The sequence below is a fragment of the Barbus barbus genome, assembly GCF_936440315.1.
Source record: "Barbus barbus genome assembly, chromosome: 31".
Classification (NCBI taxonomy): Eukaryota; Metazoa; Chordata; class Actinopteri; order Cypriniformes; family Cyprinidae; genus Barbus; species Barbus barbus.
Window position 1 is genome coordinate 24,330,072 of NC_136759.1, and position 15,145 is coordinate 24,345,216.

At 39.8% G+C, this 15,145-nt stretch overlaps 1 protein-coding gene across 1 annotated transcript in view; it reads left to right on the plus strand.

Annotated features, from left to right (window-relative positions):
• Positions 1-219: 219 nt before the first annotated feature.
• The window catches only part of LOC306851656 (cell adhesion molecule DSCAM-like), a gene marked incomplete at its 3' end in the record, with an annotated part of 145,473 nt that continues 130,547 nt past the window's right edge, over positions 220-15,145 (plus strand). The window contains exon 1 of the mRNA XM_079388062.1: positions 220-890. Within this exon, the coding sequence (XP_079244188.1) occupies positions 848-890 (43 nt within the window). The 5' untranslated portion in view covers positions 220-847. The remainder of the gene's footprint in view (positions 891-15,145) is intronic.

A 15,145-nucleotide genomic window follows, 5' to 3' on the forward strand; every position in this document is an offset into this window, starting at 1 on the left:
GATTCTCGAGATCTCGCGCTGGACTCTTTTCCCTCGTCTTTCATAATTAGTGCGCACCTGAAATAGGTGTGTCCGCCCCATCCTTCAGCCTTCAGAGGAGTGTCTCGGCTCCTTTAAGGCAGTGAGCAGCGAGCCGGGCTGTGGAGGCAGGGGGGAGAGAGAGAGAGGGTTATTCTCTAATGCTCTGAGGCAGAGAGGGTTAGCAGCACACGAACCAATGCGATTAAAGCGCCACGCAGGAGGAAGATGCGCCTGCTTGCAGCCTGCTGGACGGCGAGAGGTGCTCACGAAGATGGTCTGACTCTGGGATCTCACCTTTGTTCCTGCCGCTTCAGCTTCTCCGGACTTTCTTTCCATTCCCATTTCTGATTAAACATCTATGATTTACTCTCCCCTGTTTAGTTCCTTTTCTTCCCTTTTTTCCAAAAAACTTGGTTCCCTTTGGTTTAAATGACACACTTGAACGGCACCGTTGCTTTTGCTTTGAAAGTTTTCTTTCTCCCCCGCATCACCACCTGCTCTGTTGAAAGACGCTCCTGAATCAGCATCGCACCTGCATCCAGCATCCCCCCTGAAGCACAGCAGCATCCGGAGAGCATCCGAGCTTTAACCAAGACAATCACACTAGAACATCCGCACATCCTTCATGCGCAACGACCGGGCGCAAAAGCGCACACATAATACGCACGGTGGAGATCCGCTCAAGTCGCTGGCACAGGCAATCTGGACTGGCTTTTGTTTTAACCTTACCGTTGGTATTCTGAGTGGGAGATCAGGAAAAAGCAGTGGACAAAGTGTGCGGAGTGAAAAGAGGAAAATCTAGCTTGGGGATTGAACGCAGCGGGGCATGTGGATATTGGCATTTCTCTTTCTCCAGAGCATCCTGAATGGTTAGTCTTGATTTTTTCGTTCCTTCTCTCCTATAATTTCAAACTTCATTTACACTTATCAGGACATTCTGGAAAGGGTGTACTGTATCCAAATTCATTTCAGGATTTTGAATGTTGTCACGGGTGATCACCTAGGCTGGGAGACTTTCCTAATCATTTATAAAAAAAAAAGCACCATATAAGCACTGCGTACTGCAAAAGCTCCCTATAATGATTCCTGTGTGCACACACAGGGGCCTCCGGCAGGTATTGCACAGGTTTCTTGTCGGTTGTTTTACGCATGGGGAGATGTTAATGAATGTGACCTCTTGTTTATCACACTGAGTGTTGTAGAAGCTACTCATCCTTGCGCTTTTCGTTTTCAATGTTGCACTTCCTATTGTAAACCTCTTATTTATTTATTTATTTTATTTTTTATCCACAATGACTGACGTATTTAATATTGGTTATGTGTGCTGCGCCCTCCCCCATCCGTGTAACTGTTTTAAATCAACTTAGTTTAATTTAATTATGGACGGCAAGAATTTGTTTAATTGATAAAGGCTTTATTTTCTTAGGTGATTTTAAATAAACCGAGGCATTGTATTTAATTGGTTTATTAAATAAGCACAATCATTTGATGGCAGATAATTAATGCTGTGGATATTTAAGCATTTAAGATGGGTACGTCAAATGAAGTTATTACATCCAGTTATTTTTGTAACACATCCTTATTGTGCACTTGAGCCTCACAGTGGGTGGATAGCAGTGGGGGAAAAAAAGCCATTCGCTTTATTTAATTTAATCCTTTTCATATGATAAAACACAAATCATATAGCTGTATTTATCATATTGTTACTCTTTTTTTCAGATTATGTGTTTGTTTTAAATAGCTCGCTGACCATGCTTTCTAAATTGTATATCTAATGTGAGACTTTTTTAATATGAAGCCTATAAAAATTAATCAGTAATGTAAAAATCCTTAAGAAAAAATGAAAAAGATTCATAAGACAAATGCTGGGCAGTAGCTGAAAAATACTACACAATGCTTTAATAGCTGTGTGTGTGTGTGTGTGTGTGTACTTAAGGGACTGCGCCTGCGTGGATGCATATGTGTGCAGTGAGAAATGTAAAGCAGTCTTTATCATTTTTTAAGGCCAATTGTGCCTTAAGCATGATTTTCCTATCTTTCCCTCTGTTTTTAATTGTGCACCTTCTCACCAGTGTAAAAAGGTGTGATTCGGCTAAACTGGAGAGATGGTCAGTAGGTGCAAACATGGAAGGGTGTGTACGTAAGGAGGGAGCCATGGAGGGAAAAACAGAATGAAGCGAGATGGGAAAATAGACTTATCTCTTCGAAAAATTGCAGACAGACAGACATTGTCGAGGGAAGGTTAGTGCATGATGCAAAGAAAGGAACAGAGACCCGTGCTTTGAAAAAAAAAAAAAAATGGTTTGAGGATTTGATGTAAAATGGCTATTGGGCAAACGCTGGCACGAGTCCTCAATGTGAAGCTTTGAATGGCAGTCATTTTGAAGCGGTGAGGATGTTACGAAAGCTCACCCTCAGAAAACAACAGAAATAATCCTCTTCTTCAGAGGAGGGAGATAAATACACCCCTACTCTTGCTGTTTGAGCTCCAAATGCGAAGCTCTCCGAGGCATTTCTCACTTCGGGCAAATATGAAATAAAAAATATTGAGATGTATTTTGTAATAACTTTGAACTGAAATTGTGCCACCCTGCCTCAGATGAAACTCATAAAAGAGCATTAAGAACTCATCAGTCACCATCGCCCAGCAGAGCAGACAGTGAAATGAGATGCTCACTAGCTTTCCTGCTCTTGCTGGATGTGCTTTGGCATTTTTTTTTTTAGCTATTCCTGTATTCTTATAAAATCAGCACATATCTGATGAGTGTGCAGTCTTTAAAAATGTAATTCTTCCTTTTAAATGAGCTGTTGACATCTTAATATTCTAATTTATTCATTGTTGGAAATTTACGAATGTAAGTAAGATTGGTTCTGTGTCCTTTTGTACAATCTAAGAATAAACAGCCTTTCCTTTATAAGTGGCCACTTCCTCATCTCAGAAAGCAACTGTATTCTAGAAAATTCGAGCCTGTAGTCTGGAAGGTTTATCACATGCTGCTTGGCCTGTCACTATGGAAACGTCTATTATTAGAGCCATAGTCGTATCAAATAAGGCCGTTGTGTGAATGAATGACCCCTGATGTACAATAAAAGGGCACAGATTGAAGAGGAATCTTATTGGTTTGAATGCAGTTTGCTTAGCATTTATCTATTGTTATTTTATTAAGGAACAATGTTTTTAATAATAAATATCACATCAAAATTAAATTGAATTTTTTTTAATAATTCATGATAAAAAAATTAAATATTTCGAACTTTTTAAGAGATGGTGTTTTTGGTTATCTAAGAGGTGGAGATAGAGAAAATAAATTGTTGCAAAGAGAGGCTTTCTGGATCTTTGAATTTAAATTGAATTAGAGGGTATGAATGAAGAACTAGAACTCTCTTGTTTTTAGTAAAAATTATTATTATCATTACTACTTTATTTTCTCCCTCTTCTGCTATATCTGTTGTATTTGCATTCTTTGTAGTTGCATACTTGTAATATTCTGCTATGATTAGACTTTCTTGGAATTCTAATTGAGGTTTACCTGAGATAGCTGATTGTCTTTAATTGCTGACCTACTTAATTAAAAAGGGTTTTGTTGTCTGTTAAGTGAGCACTGAAGATAGCAATGTGCTGAAACGTCTGCTTGCTTGCTCGTGTCCATCTGTTTTTACTTATATGTTCAGCATTGTCTAGCAGATGTTGTTTTTTTTTCCTGTAATAAATAAAAAGATAGTCTGTTGCATGTGCACGACAGCCATGTTGCGCAAAGAAATGCAATTGCTGTAACCAAAAATATAGCTGATAACAGAATATCAGCAGGAATGGGAATGCTTTGCACCTTGATTTACAGCAAAACAAATTTGAGTATAAATGAAGACACAAAAGCTGCTTGGGACGAGGAATGTAACCGCCTCAGATCTGTTACTCGAAAATTATAATCCGTCACTTGTTGTCCACAAAAACACATGCAGGCACGACGGATTATAATCTCAGCCGTCTAAATCCTGTATTAAACCATGCTGTTGTTACCGGAGATTATACAGTCCTGATACTAACAGAATTATACAAACTAATCAGAACCATATGAGTCAGAATAATGACTTCATTTCATGTTTAACTGGGATTTCTTCAAGAGTCTAAGGAGAAATGTGAGGAATGATTTGAGTACATTTGGCTGTGTGGAACTGTGTGTTTGGTGGGAGTTAATCTATTGGGGGCAATTAAGGCAGTTTGCTGATTAGAGGCCCATCTGTTCAAGTTTGTTAGACAGTCCTATAAGACCTGTGCCCTGCAATCCTCTGTTACCTATTTAAAGATTCTGAGTTAGCGTCCTTAACACCCCTCCCCAAATGCACACAGCATCATTTTTTATTTTTTTGCTCATTTTGTTCAGTTGTTTACTAATGCAATTCATGCATTAGATGCTTCAGCTTCTGTGGTTAAACAGGATATTTTCATCAAGACGAGACTTTGAATGAGTCAAACCACCCACTAACTTTAATGTTAGCCACTGATTTCACCGGTTGTCTTTGAATAATATTAGATTACACACTTTTTATGTATTTACTTAAGGGCTGTAGACTTTTTTTTCCCACTTTGAAGGATTGTAATTTGAAGTGTTGTTGATACCACCACTAAATGCAATAGGAGGTTTTTTTTGGAACGAGCTGTATTGCTAAAATTGACTAAATTTGTTGACTGACAAATCCTTTGCTGTAGTCTGCTCTTCAAAGGATCAACATGTTTAGAGGTCATTTTGAGGACAACATGGAAAAATAATAGTCCTGTCACATAATGATGTCAGTTTTATTCATTAGATATGAATTGTTGTTTAATTTACTATAAATTAATTCCTTTCTTAATTATTTTTATTATTCGAATAATATATTGTTATGCTGTTATAGATACATTTATATAGCTAACACTATATTTCGATTCTAATGAATGCAAATTTAAGGGAACCATCAAGGTTTATTATTATAATTATTATTTAAATTTAATTTATTATTTAGTACATTTACAGGTGGCTGCAAAATGCAAGTTTCTCACCTGTAAAAGCTATAAAAGTCTGCCACTAAAGTATTTTCCTTGCTTTTACAGTGAAAATATAACATTGATTTCTTTGGAAATTATTAATGGCATTTTAAATAGTTATCTATTTTCAATCTACATTTTCTGTTCACTCTTAAAATCATAAATTATTGTTATTATTTAACAAATGCAATATAAATCATAAAATTATAACAGTTATAAGGTTGTATTTCACTTTTTTTTCTGTAACAAAACACAGCTGACTTATTTTTTTTCTAACGGGCAAGGATTATGTAGTAATAATAATAATAATAATAATAATAAAATCCTCCTTTTTTAAGGCTTAATCCTTCCAAGATTTTTAAATGACATCTGCCTAATATCCATCAACCAAATGCATCGCTCTGTCATCAATGCCATCTGTAAAATAGCATCATATGACTTTTATCTCCAGTATGCATTTCTCTATTCATGTGCTTTCTCTGCACCCCTGTCTTGTTATTTTTAAAATGAGACCCAGAGAGAGGTATGTAGGCTGAGGTATCTCTGACCTAGGTGGGAGAAAGTGACAGGGTGACAAATGACCAGAGCTTGCTTTCTCAACATTGTGATATATTTTTAAACATGGCATAGACTGTAAGATGTAAGACCAAGTTGGTGGTTGGTATTTTTAGCTGCCCCCTTTCAGAGCACTGTCACTTTTGCCAGATGTCTGCTATTCATTGTATGTGCTATGTATGTGTGCACATGTGCATTTGATATAGGATGTGTACATGCATTTGACCCAGCCATGGTACTGTCTTGTTCTTATTCATTCCAACATTATTTATATTGTATTCTCTTTAGCGAATGAAGATATAGCTGTAGTATCTTCATCACGTCACTGTAAAAATGCCAGAAGCCATATCAACCTTATTAGAATTAGCAAGACAAGACCAGGTCTTGATATGATTTCCACATGTCCTTGTCCAAGATTTTCTCATTGTTTCTGACAAAATACCATAGTTACTATAGTTTGTGTTACAGCTGTAAAATTATAATAAATTATATGGGATCTCTTTGAAGCAGTGTATGAAGCTTTTTAATCATTTATTTGATAACAGTTTTCTGGTAAGTTCGTTACCATTCATTTTTGCATATTGTTATTATACCTTTTTTATATCACATAATTATTTTTTTCTTAGCTTGCACAATGGATAGACATTATTTATTGTTTTTTTTAAATAATTGAATGCACCTTTCAGATTGATTTCCCTGTTAAATCACTGTGCATTTAATATAACACATTACTGTCCTTCAGTTCGTAAAAGCTGTCTCAGCTCCAGAAAGCATGAAGATGTTGCTTTTTGATGTGTGTTTTAGCAGTTAAATGTCTCATTAGAGCGGCAGTTGCCTGAGGTTTATTATGTGTTGCTCTCTCTCCTCTATCAGCTGTTCCCCACAAGTGATTATGCTAATTGCTGTTTGATCAGATGATTAAATTATAATTCGATTAATCCAGGGTACTAAATGCTCTGAATATATTTGTGTCTGCTCGGTTGGCTGGCTGGCTGGTTGTGTGGAGCAGCGGTCTCATGTCACCTTGCTAGCACACATGAAGAAGAAGATGAAAAAAAATAGAAACGTGACAACCTGAAATGGGAAGAGAAACACTCTGCAGAGAAGAGGGCTGGGGAGGGGTGCACTGTGTCCTTCCTTTCAGAAAACACTACAGTGCTGTAGCCTACAGATGGACATGTAACACTATGATACTAAAACAGAAGAAAAAAAATCCATTTAGATAAAACTGTTAAAAAATTATCAGGTCCTATATTACCTTATAATGAAAGGGGAAAGGAGAGAAAGAAATATTATTTTGTATTTCATATTATTATTATTATTATTATTATTATGTTGCATTATATTCTATTTATCATTTGGATTTTATATATATATATATATATATATATATATATATATATATATATATATATATATATATATATATATATATACACACATATAGGCCTATATATATATATATATATATATATATATATATGATTGTAATAGGATTGTAATAAATTGATAATACGATTGTATCAATATAACTGTTTTTGTACTGGATTAAATTTTAGGTTTAGGTTGATTTTCATTTTTTTTAATTAAAAGCCAATTGTATATCATGCTATACCACAGCTCTGATGAAATCAAAGCATTTAAACTAGATGTTTTCTGTATTAAAGCCAATTTTCATCAGTGAAGTGATTAGTAGCAAGTTTACGTTGCAAAGCAAGCTGATATTACAAGGTTAACATTTCCACTATGATCTCTTGCTATGTGTAAGGTCTGTTTTGTGTTCTGTTTCATGTTCTTGCTTTCATGTCTTTTATTTTGAAGTTTAGTTATCGTTCCTGTTTGTGTCATGCTTCCGTTGCCCTCATGTCTCCTTGCTATTGGTTCCTCTGTTCAATGTGTCATGTTCTGATTGGTTGTCCAGGTCATGTGTCTTGTTTCCCATTGGTTTCTTGTCATGTGACCCTCCTTGTTTGTTATAAGTAGTCATGTCTTTGCCTTTGATTCTTGGCATGTATTGATGTTGTAACCTGCTGTCGGTGAGTCTAGTTTGTTCATGTCAAGTCTTCGTCTGTTTGGATTTCTTGTTTGTAAATAAACTGCACTTGGGTTCATCACTACGCTCGCCTTCAGTGGACTCTTTACAGAATACACGACCCTCACCATGAACCTAGCAGTTAGCCTCCTCTGCCTTCGTCAAGGCGACAGGGCCATAGAGGACTATGTTGCCGACTTTTGTGGACTGTGCCATTTGGTAGATTTTAATGATGTGGCTATAAAGGTAATTTTTTGTAATGGACTTAAAGACTGTTTATACGATCTGATGCCAGACAATACATGGTCTGCCATACTAGAAGAATATATCGATCATGCTCTTTTTCTGGCTGGTTCACCTCTTGCTGTGGGGGTTGCGGATGAGGAGCCCCGCAATTGTGCTGTACCTGCACCAGAGCATTTTCACATCCTGAACTTCATGTCAGGAGTTGTTCACGTCATGCCTGCCACGCCAGAGCCTGCTAACGTCATGCCTGCCACGCCAGAGCCTGCTAACGTCATGCCTGCCACGCCAGAGCCTGCTAACGTCATTCCTGCCACGCCAGAGCCTGATAACTTCATGCCTGCCACGCCAGAGCCTGCTCTCACATGCCAGTTAAGTCAAAGTTTACTCATGTCATATCTACCAAGTCACAGCCTGATCACATCATGTCTGCCAATCCAGAGTCTGCTAACTTCATGTCTGCTACCCCAGGGCCTGCTCACATCATGCTGGCCACTCAAGAGATTCTTCACAACATGGCCGCCATTCAAGAGCTCCGTTGCAAGATGGCCGCCACTCAAGAGTCTCTTCGGAAGATGGCCGCCATTCTAGAGTATAACCACGTCTCCGCTGATCTTCCAGAGTCTCATCATAACATGGCCACCATTTCAGAGTCCGCTCACGTCATGGCCTGCCAAGCCAGAGTCCGCTCACGTCATGGCCTGCCAAGCCAGAGTCCGCTCACGTCATGGCCTGCCAAGCCAGAGTCCGCTCACGTCATGGCCTGCCAAGCCAGAGTCCGCTCACGTCATGGCCTGCCAAGCCAGAGTCCGCTCACGTCATGGCCTGCCAAGCCAGAGTCCGCTCACGTCATGGCCTGCCAAGCCAGAGTCCGCTCACGTCATGGCCTGCCAAGCCAGAGTCCGCTCACGTCATGGCCTGCCAAGCCAGAGTCTACGGGGCCTGCCCACATCATGGCCACCATTCCAGAGCCTCATCTAAAGATGACCGCCATACCTGACTCCTTGGCCAAGATGGCCGCCACACCTGAGCCTCATCGTAAGATGGCCGCCACACCTGATTCCCCGGCCAAGATGGCCGCTACGCATGAGCCTCATCGCAAGATGGCCGCCACACCTATTTCCCCGGCTAAGATTGCCGCCACATCTGAGCCTTGTCATGCCATGGCTGTCATCAAAGTTTCTCCAATGGATTTTTTTTTGGGGGGGGGGGGCTGCGGATGCGGAACTTGGGCAAGACCAGTGTGATGGACTCACCACTGATGTCGGTGCAAGCAGCTGGCATCCCCAGGGCCTCAGCACTGGCTGTCACAGAGACTGTTCCCCTAGCCTCAGTGCTTCCTGTGATGGTGGTCGCCATTTTGAGTGTGTGGGCTGCACACTGCACTCCTGAGGCCTCTCCTGTCCACCAGTCTGCTCCTTAGGCTTCTTCTGTCTATGTATCCACTCCAGTGCCTCCAGAGGTGGCGGCTTCCCCTGCAGAACCTCAAGAGGTGGTTCTGAACTCACAGTCTGTCCTGTCATGGCCACGGAGGCCGTTCGTGAGCTCACTGCCTGTCCTGTCACGGCCACGGAGGTCGTTCAAGAACTCACGGTCTGTCCTGTCACGACCATGGAGGCCGCCCATGAATTCCCTGCTCTGCCATGGCTCCCTGCTCTGTCTGTTCTGCCATTGCCCCATGCTCCAGGCCCGCCTTTGCTGCACGCTCCAGGTCCTGTTCCCCTTCACGAGCCTGCCCCCCCCCCCCCCCCCCCATTCTGCCTCTGCTCCACCACCCTCCTGGACTATTTGGGTTCTGTTTTTGGTTTTGTTTGGGCGTCAGGAGCCACCCTTAGAGGGGGGGGGGGGGGGGGGGGGGTGTAAGGTCTGTTTTGTGTTCTGTTTCATGTTCTTGCTTTCATGTCTTTTATTTTGAAGTTTAGTTATGGTTCCTGTTTGTGTCATGCTTCCGTTGCCCTCATGTCTCCTTGCTATTGGTTCCTCTGCTCAATGTGTCATGTTCTTTTTGGTTGTCCAGGTCATGTGTCTTGTTTCCCATTGGTTTGTTCTTGTCATGTGACCCTCCTTGTTTGTTATAAGTAGTCATGTCTTTGCCTTTGATTCTTGTCGTGTTTTGATGTTGTAACCTGCTGTCGGTGAGTCTAGTCTGTTTATGCGATGTCTGTTCATTCCATGCCATGTCAAGTCTGTTTGGATTTTGGATTTCTTGTTTGAAAATAAACTGCACTTTGGTTCATCATTACGCTCTCCTTCAGTGGACTCTTTACACTATGTATCAGTCACTTTTAAGTCATTAATGGTTGATGCAACATTGGCTATATTCAGAATACCATACTACTACCATACCTTTTCTGCTGTAGGTGGTATGCAAACAGAGTAATGACATACTACATTTGCTACAATGTGAAATATGCAACAGACCATGCTGTATTGTACTGTATTCCACAATGCAATGTTCTTAGCTTGACCTTACCATTAAAGTGTGACAAATTAACTAAGTTATATTAACCATTTTTAAACAGAATTTACTTGACTAACTATTTGATTGGACAAATAGTTAGTCTTACAGTACAAAGTAATTAAATTTAGTTTCTTAATTTGTTACGACACAATAACAGAACACTACTTATAATATTAAACATGCAATTTATTAAGGCATAAGAAAACAATGTAGCTCAATACTGTTTGAAACATTTAGTGCTACATATTGCATACTGTTCACATGGTATACTTGAATTTGAGTCAAACTGGATCTTGTGTAGAATCCAGGGCCCGTCTTCACAAAACATCAACATTTTACCACTAAGAGTTCTCCTAAATAGCAGTAAAAGTTCTTAGCTAAGAGATTCCTCTTAAAATCAATTCACAAAGCTGCTGAGACAAAATTTTACTAAGGAATAGAGGGAAGTCTTAAGCTAAAAGTAAGGGCTGGGTTGACCTTGTTGCTATGGATAATGTCAGCATGCTTACTAACTATGCACACATTGGCTGATCGTCTCTGTCAGAGATTTATTCATATAAATGTTGTAGAGTGCGATTATGTTGTATTATGTTAGTATCATATTAGTATTATGTTGCCATATTCAAGTAAAGGTTAAAAAATTTAAATGTTGCCATATTCAAAAAGTTTTTTTTTCGTTCATATATGTTCAGCTAATTGTTAGCCTCTTACATGTGTGCTTCTCGTAAACAATTAGCGGATATGCATATTAACAGCCTCTTAATTAACAGAGTAAGACATGCAAACGTAAAAGAATACCAAACTGGATGCAAGAACAGCTGTTACTTCTTACCCAACTTGTTAATGAAAACAAAGATATAATCAAAGGAAAATTTGGAGTTGGGATAACCTCCAAAACAAAAGGTGATACATTTTTAAAAGCTCGTTATCGTCAAATGTTTCTAAAATGTCTACGTTCCGAGGCAGATTGCCGGCAACAGCCATTTTCGGATAGTTGTGATTAGGTCTTAGTGACTTAGGAGTCCTCTTCACTAATGTTTCACAGATTTAGGAGCTAGTTTTAGTGCTAAAACACTTTGTGAAATACTCGTAGAGCTAAAATTTAGGAGTCCTGAATTTAGGACTGACACGCCCATTATTTTTAAGATTTTCTCCTAAATCAGCGAGTTATGAGCTACTTTTAGCCTTGAGATGTTTTGTGAATACGGGCCCAGATCTTTTCAACAAATCTTTGCCAGCAAATTAACCTTTTAGCAAAGATGCTAATTTATTTACAAAGGTGTCATTAATCAGTATATAGCATATTATTAGTAGAGATAATGAAATATTGTCTTACATTGGACCTCAGTAATGACCAGGTGTACTGAGATGTGGACTGTGATGTTTGGCATCGTTGTGCCGCAAGCGCACACAGCTAACCGAGCTGGGCATTAGCCTTTGCAAGCTCAAATAGACGGATGTGTACAGATGCTATTGAAACAGACACCTGCACCATGAGAAAGACAACACAGAGGAAGTCTTTTACTGAACCCAGAACAGTTTTACGTGCCAAAGAGGGAAAAAAAAAGCCACTATCCGGAGATGCGCTGACCACAATGAAGGTTCTTGTTGAACCTCTCTCTGGCTCTAATGAAGGCAGGATGCTTGTTTGTAAAGATGCTCTACATCATTATGAACCGTCAAGGCAGGACGGCCTCTCTGGACACCGGTCTCATAGACTTTCCTTTGAGCCGTTAGATAGAGGCTTCTCTGTATGTTGACAGAGGAGTTTTGACTTCCCACTGAAGAGCCTTTATATCCCCTATTTTTTATTCTGCCGCTGTCCAATAACAGACTCTTATTTAGGAAGCGCCAAGATTAGACGCCAGACTTTATTGATTAGACACATTTTCATAAGACTCGAGAGGCAAATAGAGCTAAAAATCAAACTAATCAGCTAACATTAACCAGATACAGAACAACTACAAGTCAGATAATTCAATTAATCATTGGTACAGAAAAGTAAGAGAAAGTAACATGGTACAACTCATGATACCATGACAATACCATGCTTTTTTCTGACATACTATGGCTTTTTGGACATGTGCCATTGCAGCATGTACCCAATTCCCTACTTCTGACTGTGTTTTACCACAGATTACTCCACAGTACTAGATTGTTGTAAAGCAAATTAATTTAAATAACGATGGCAGTGTTCACAAATGGTTTTAAAGATAACAACAAAGAAATTTGCTGAAATGTGTGTAGTTGTTGTCTATGTTGCTGCTAATCCAAATCACGTTGCAATGGAAATAGGAACAAATCTATATTGTGACGTACATTCATGTCTAACTGATTATCAGAAAAGAAAAAATAGTATGGGGACGTGGTTCCAAAGGTTGTTGATTTGCTTTTGAGATGTGAGTGTTGCACTCAAAAGTGGAGCCAGATGCGCTTGCAGAGGCAGAGAAGTCTGTCATTTTGATTAAAAATTAAAAACAAAAAGGAAACATATGCACAAATTAATTGTTCTCAATAAGATCTATAACGCACATTTAGAAAACATGCCGACTTTAATGTAAACTCCTCTTTAGGCTGAATTTACAGCATTAGGCCTAATGCACAGATTTATATCTACATTTAATGTATTCATTTAGCAGGCACTTTTATCCGCTGACTTATAAATGACAAATGCAACAAAAAGCAATTCATCCTAAGCAGGCAATAACGTGAGAAGTACTAATGCAAATTTTCTTACAGAGAGAAGTAAGTACAGTGAAGTGCTCATGGAAAAGATTAGTTTTTAGCCATTTTTTGAATATTATTGGAGATTTGGCTTTCCAGGTAGGGTTCAGAAGATCATTCCACCATCGAGGAACAGTGAACGTGAATGAAAAAGTGATTTGTCTTTCTGTAATGGTACCATGAGGTGCTGCTCACTGACTGACCGCAGGCTTCTGGATGTAGAGTTATTGGAGGTGAGAGGGCCCGTGGCTGTTCTGTAAGCATCAACGTTTTGAACTTGATGCGAGCTGCAACCGGTAGCCAGTGAAGAGAGGTGTAAAGTGGGCTGTCTTCGGCTCATTATAGACCAATTATGCTGCTATGTTCTGTATAGCTCATAGAGGTTTGATGGCCAAAAGAACATTGCAATTGTCCAACTATAAATGTGACATGGGTGACCGTGCTGTCATTACAATGTGGTCTTCGAAGCTCAGCTGGTCACTAAAGATTTATTTAAAATGAGATGGCATCCATGTCACATTTCTGTGATGCATGCCATCAAAGAGCTCTGATGACGACACACTGACTGATCATTGTTTGGATTCACTAGAGACAATGATGAAGTGTGTATTGTGTTTATTCAATTCCACTAATGCTATCAAATGTATATTTCATAACAGTAAAACCTCATGTAATCTTGTAATGCTATGTATTGTGTCATGAAAATACAGCTGATAAAAAATATAGAACCTGCTTTATTGGCGTTTAAGTTGTATAGGCTGAACTTTATTCTTGTATACAGGTGCAGTACATAAAGCATTGAATGAAAACTGTTGCTAAATGAAAACATCTGTGGTTTTCTTTGCCAAATATCACATCTAATCTGTTATAAAGTATGCAAACACCGTGCAATTTTCTATACAGGAAGTGTCCGGCTTCACATCTCTGTTTTCAGCTCCTCTCCTGAGTACAAACATCAAATCTTGCTGATCAGTTAAATCCATCCAAACACACCTTGAGACAAGAGAAATGTGGTCGTAGCTCATTGTTTTAGCGTCTTGGTGTATTGTGCTTATTAGAATTAATTCAAAGGTATTAAAGCGGTTGTGCTTGTCTTCTGTGCATGCACTAAGAATGGCTAGAAATGGATTGGGCGTGTGTAGGTTAAATGAATTTGATAACTGTTAATTACTTATGGAATTGAGTGATGCCAGCCAGTAGCCTTCAGCTGCAGCTCCAGAGATCCTACCTAACACTATCATTGACAAATATTATCTTGCTTTATTTGGCTAAGTGACTCGCCTTAATAGATTTAGTGGTTTTTGAATATGGAAGTGCTCAGATTGAAATTGCCCGACTAACAGCCTTGTTCGTGCCATCAGCTGGGCAAATTCAGACATTAAAGTCAACAGCGCTTTCGTTTTCCGATCTCAGCCTACTGCCAAGTCGGCTCTTAACGAGCCGCTCACGTTCGCTCGTTTAAAACATGACAACGGGAATCAGAGGCGCACCGCAGGGCCACACTCGGCGTGCTTTACCCTTCGCCGACATCAGAGAGCCGATCTGTCTGCACATATCACAGGCGAGCAGACGGCAGGCCTTTTCTCGTCTGTCATGTCCTGCTTAATATTCATGAAAGCAAATTGGGAGACAGTCATTTGGCAAGTGCTGCGAGTGCTAAAGCCTGTGGGGGTTGTAGGAAAGAAGTGTTAACTCACAGTGGCAAAAACCCTGTCCTGCTCGCCCCTACCTTGTCCTGGGTCCACGTCGCCCATCCCTAGCCGCTCCCTTCGGCACCTTGTCTCGTCCCATCTCCCCCTCTGCCCCAAAAACCCAAAGGCCCCCAGGCGGTGTGCTGAATGCAGCCTTAATTACCCTAGGCCCCTGACAGAGCCTGTCATTGTGAAGCAGATATCCCATGATCCTGCTCAGCACTGACAGGACACACAGACCTGGCAAAACCAGCAGCTAAACATTGGCTCAGACAGAAACTACAACATCTGTGAAGTTTTAAACAGAGCATGCATGTGGAGTATTGTATGGCCGCTGGACTGTACACATGGAACAGGCTGTTTGAGGTATTGCAGTGTGGAAAAAAACTTAATTG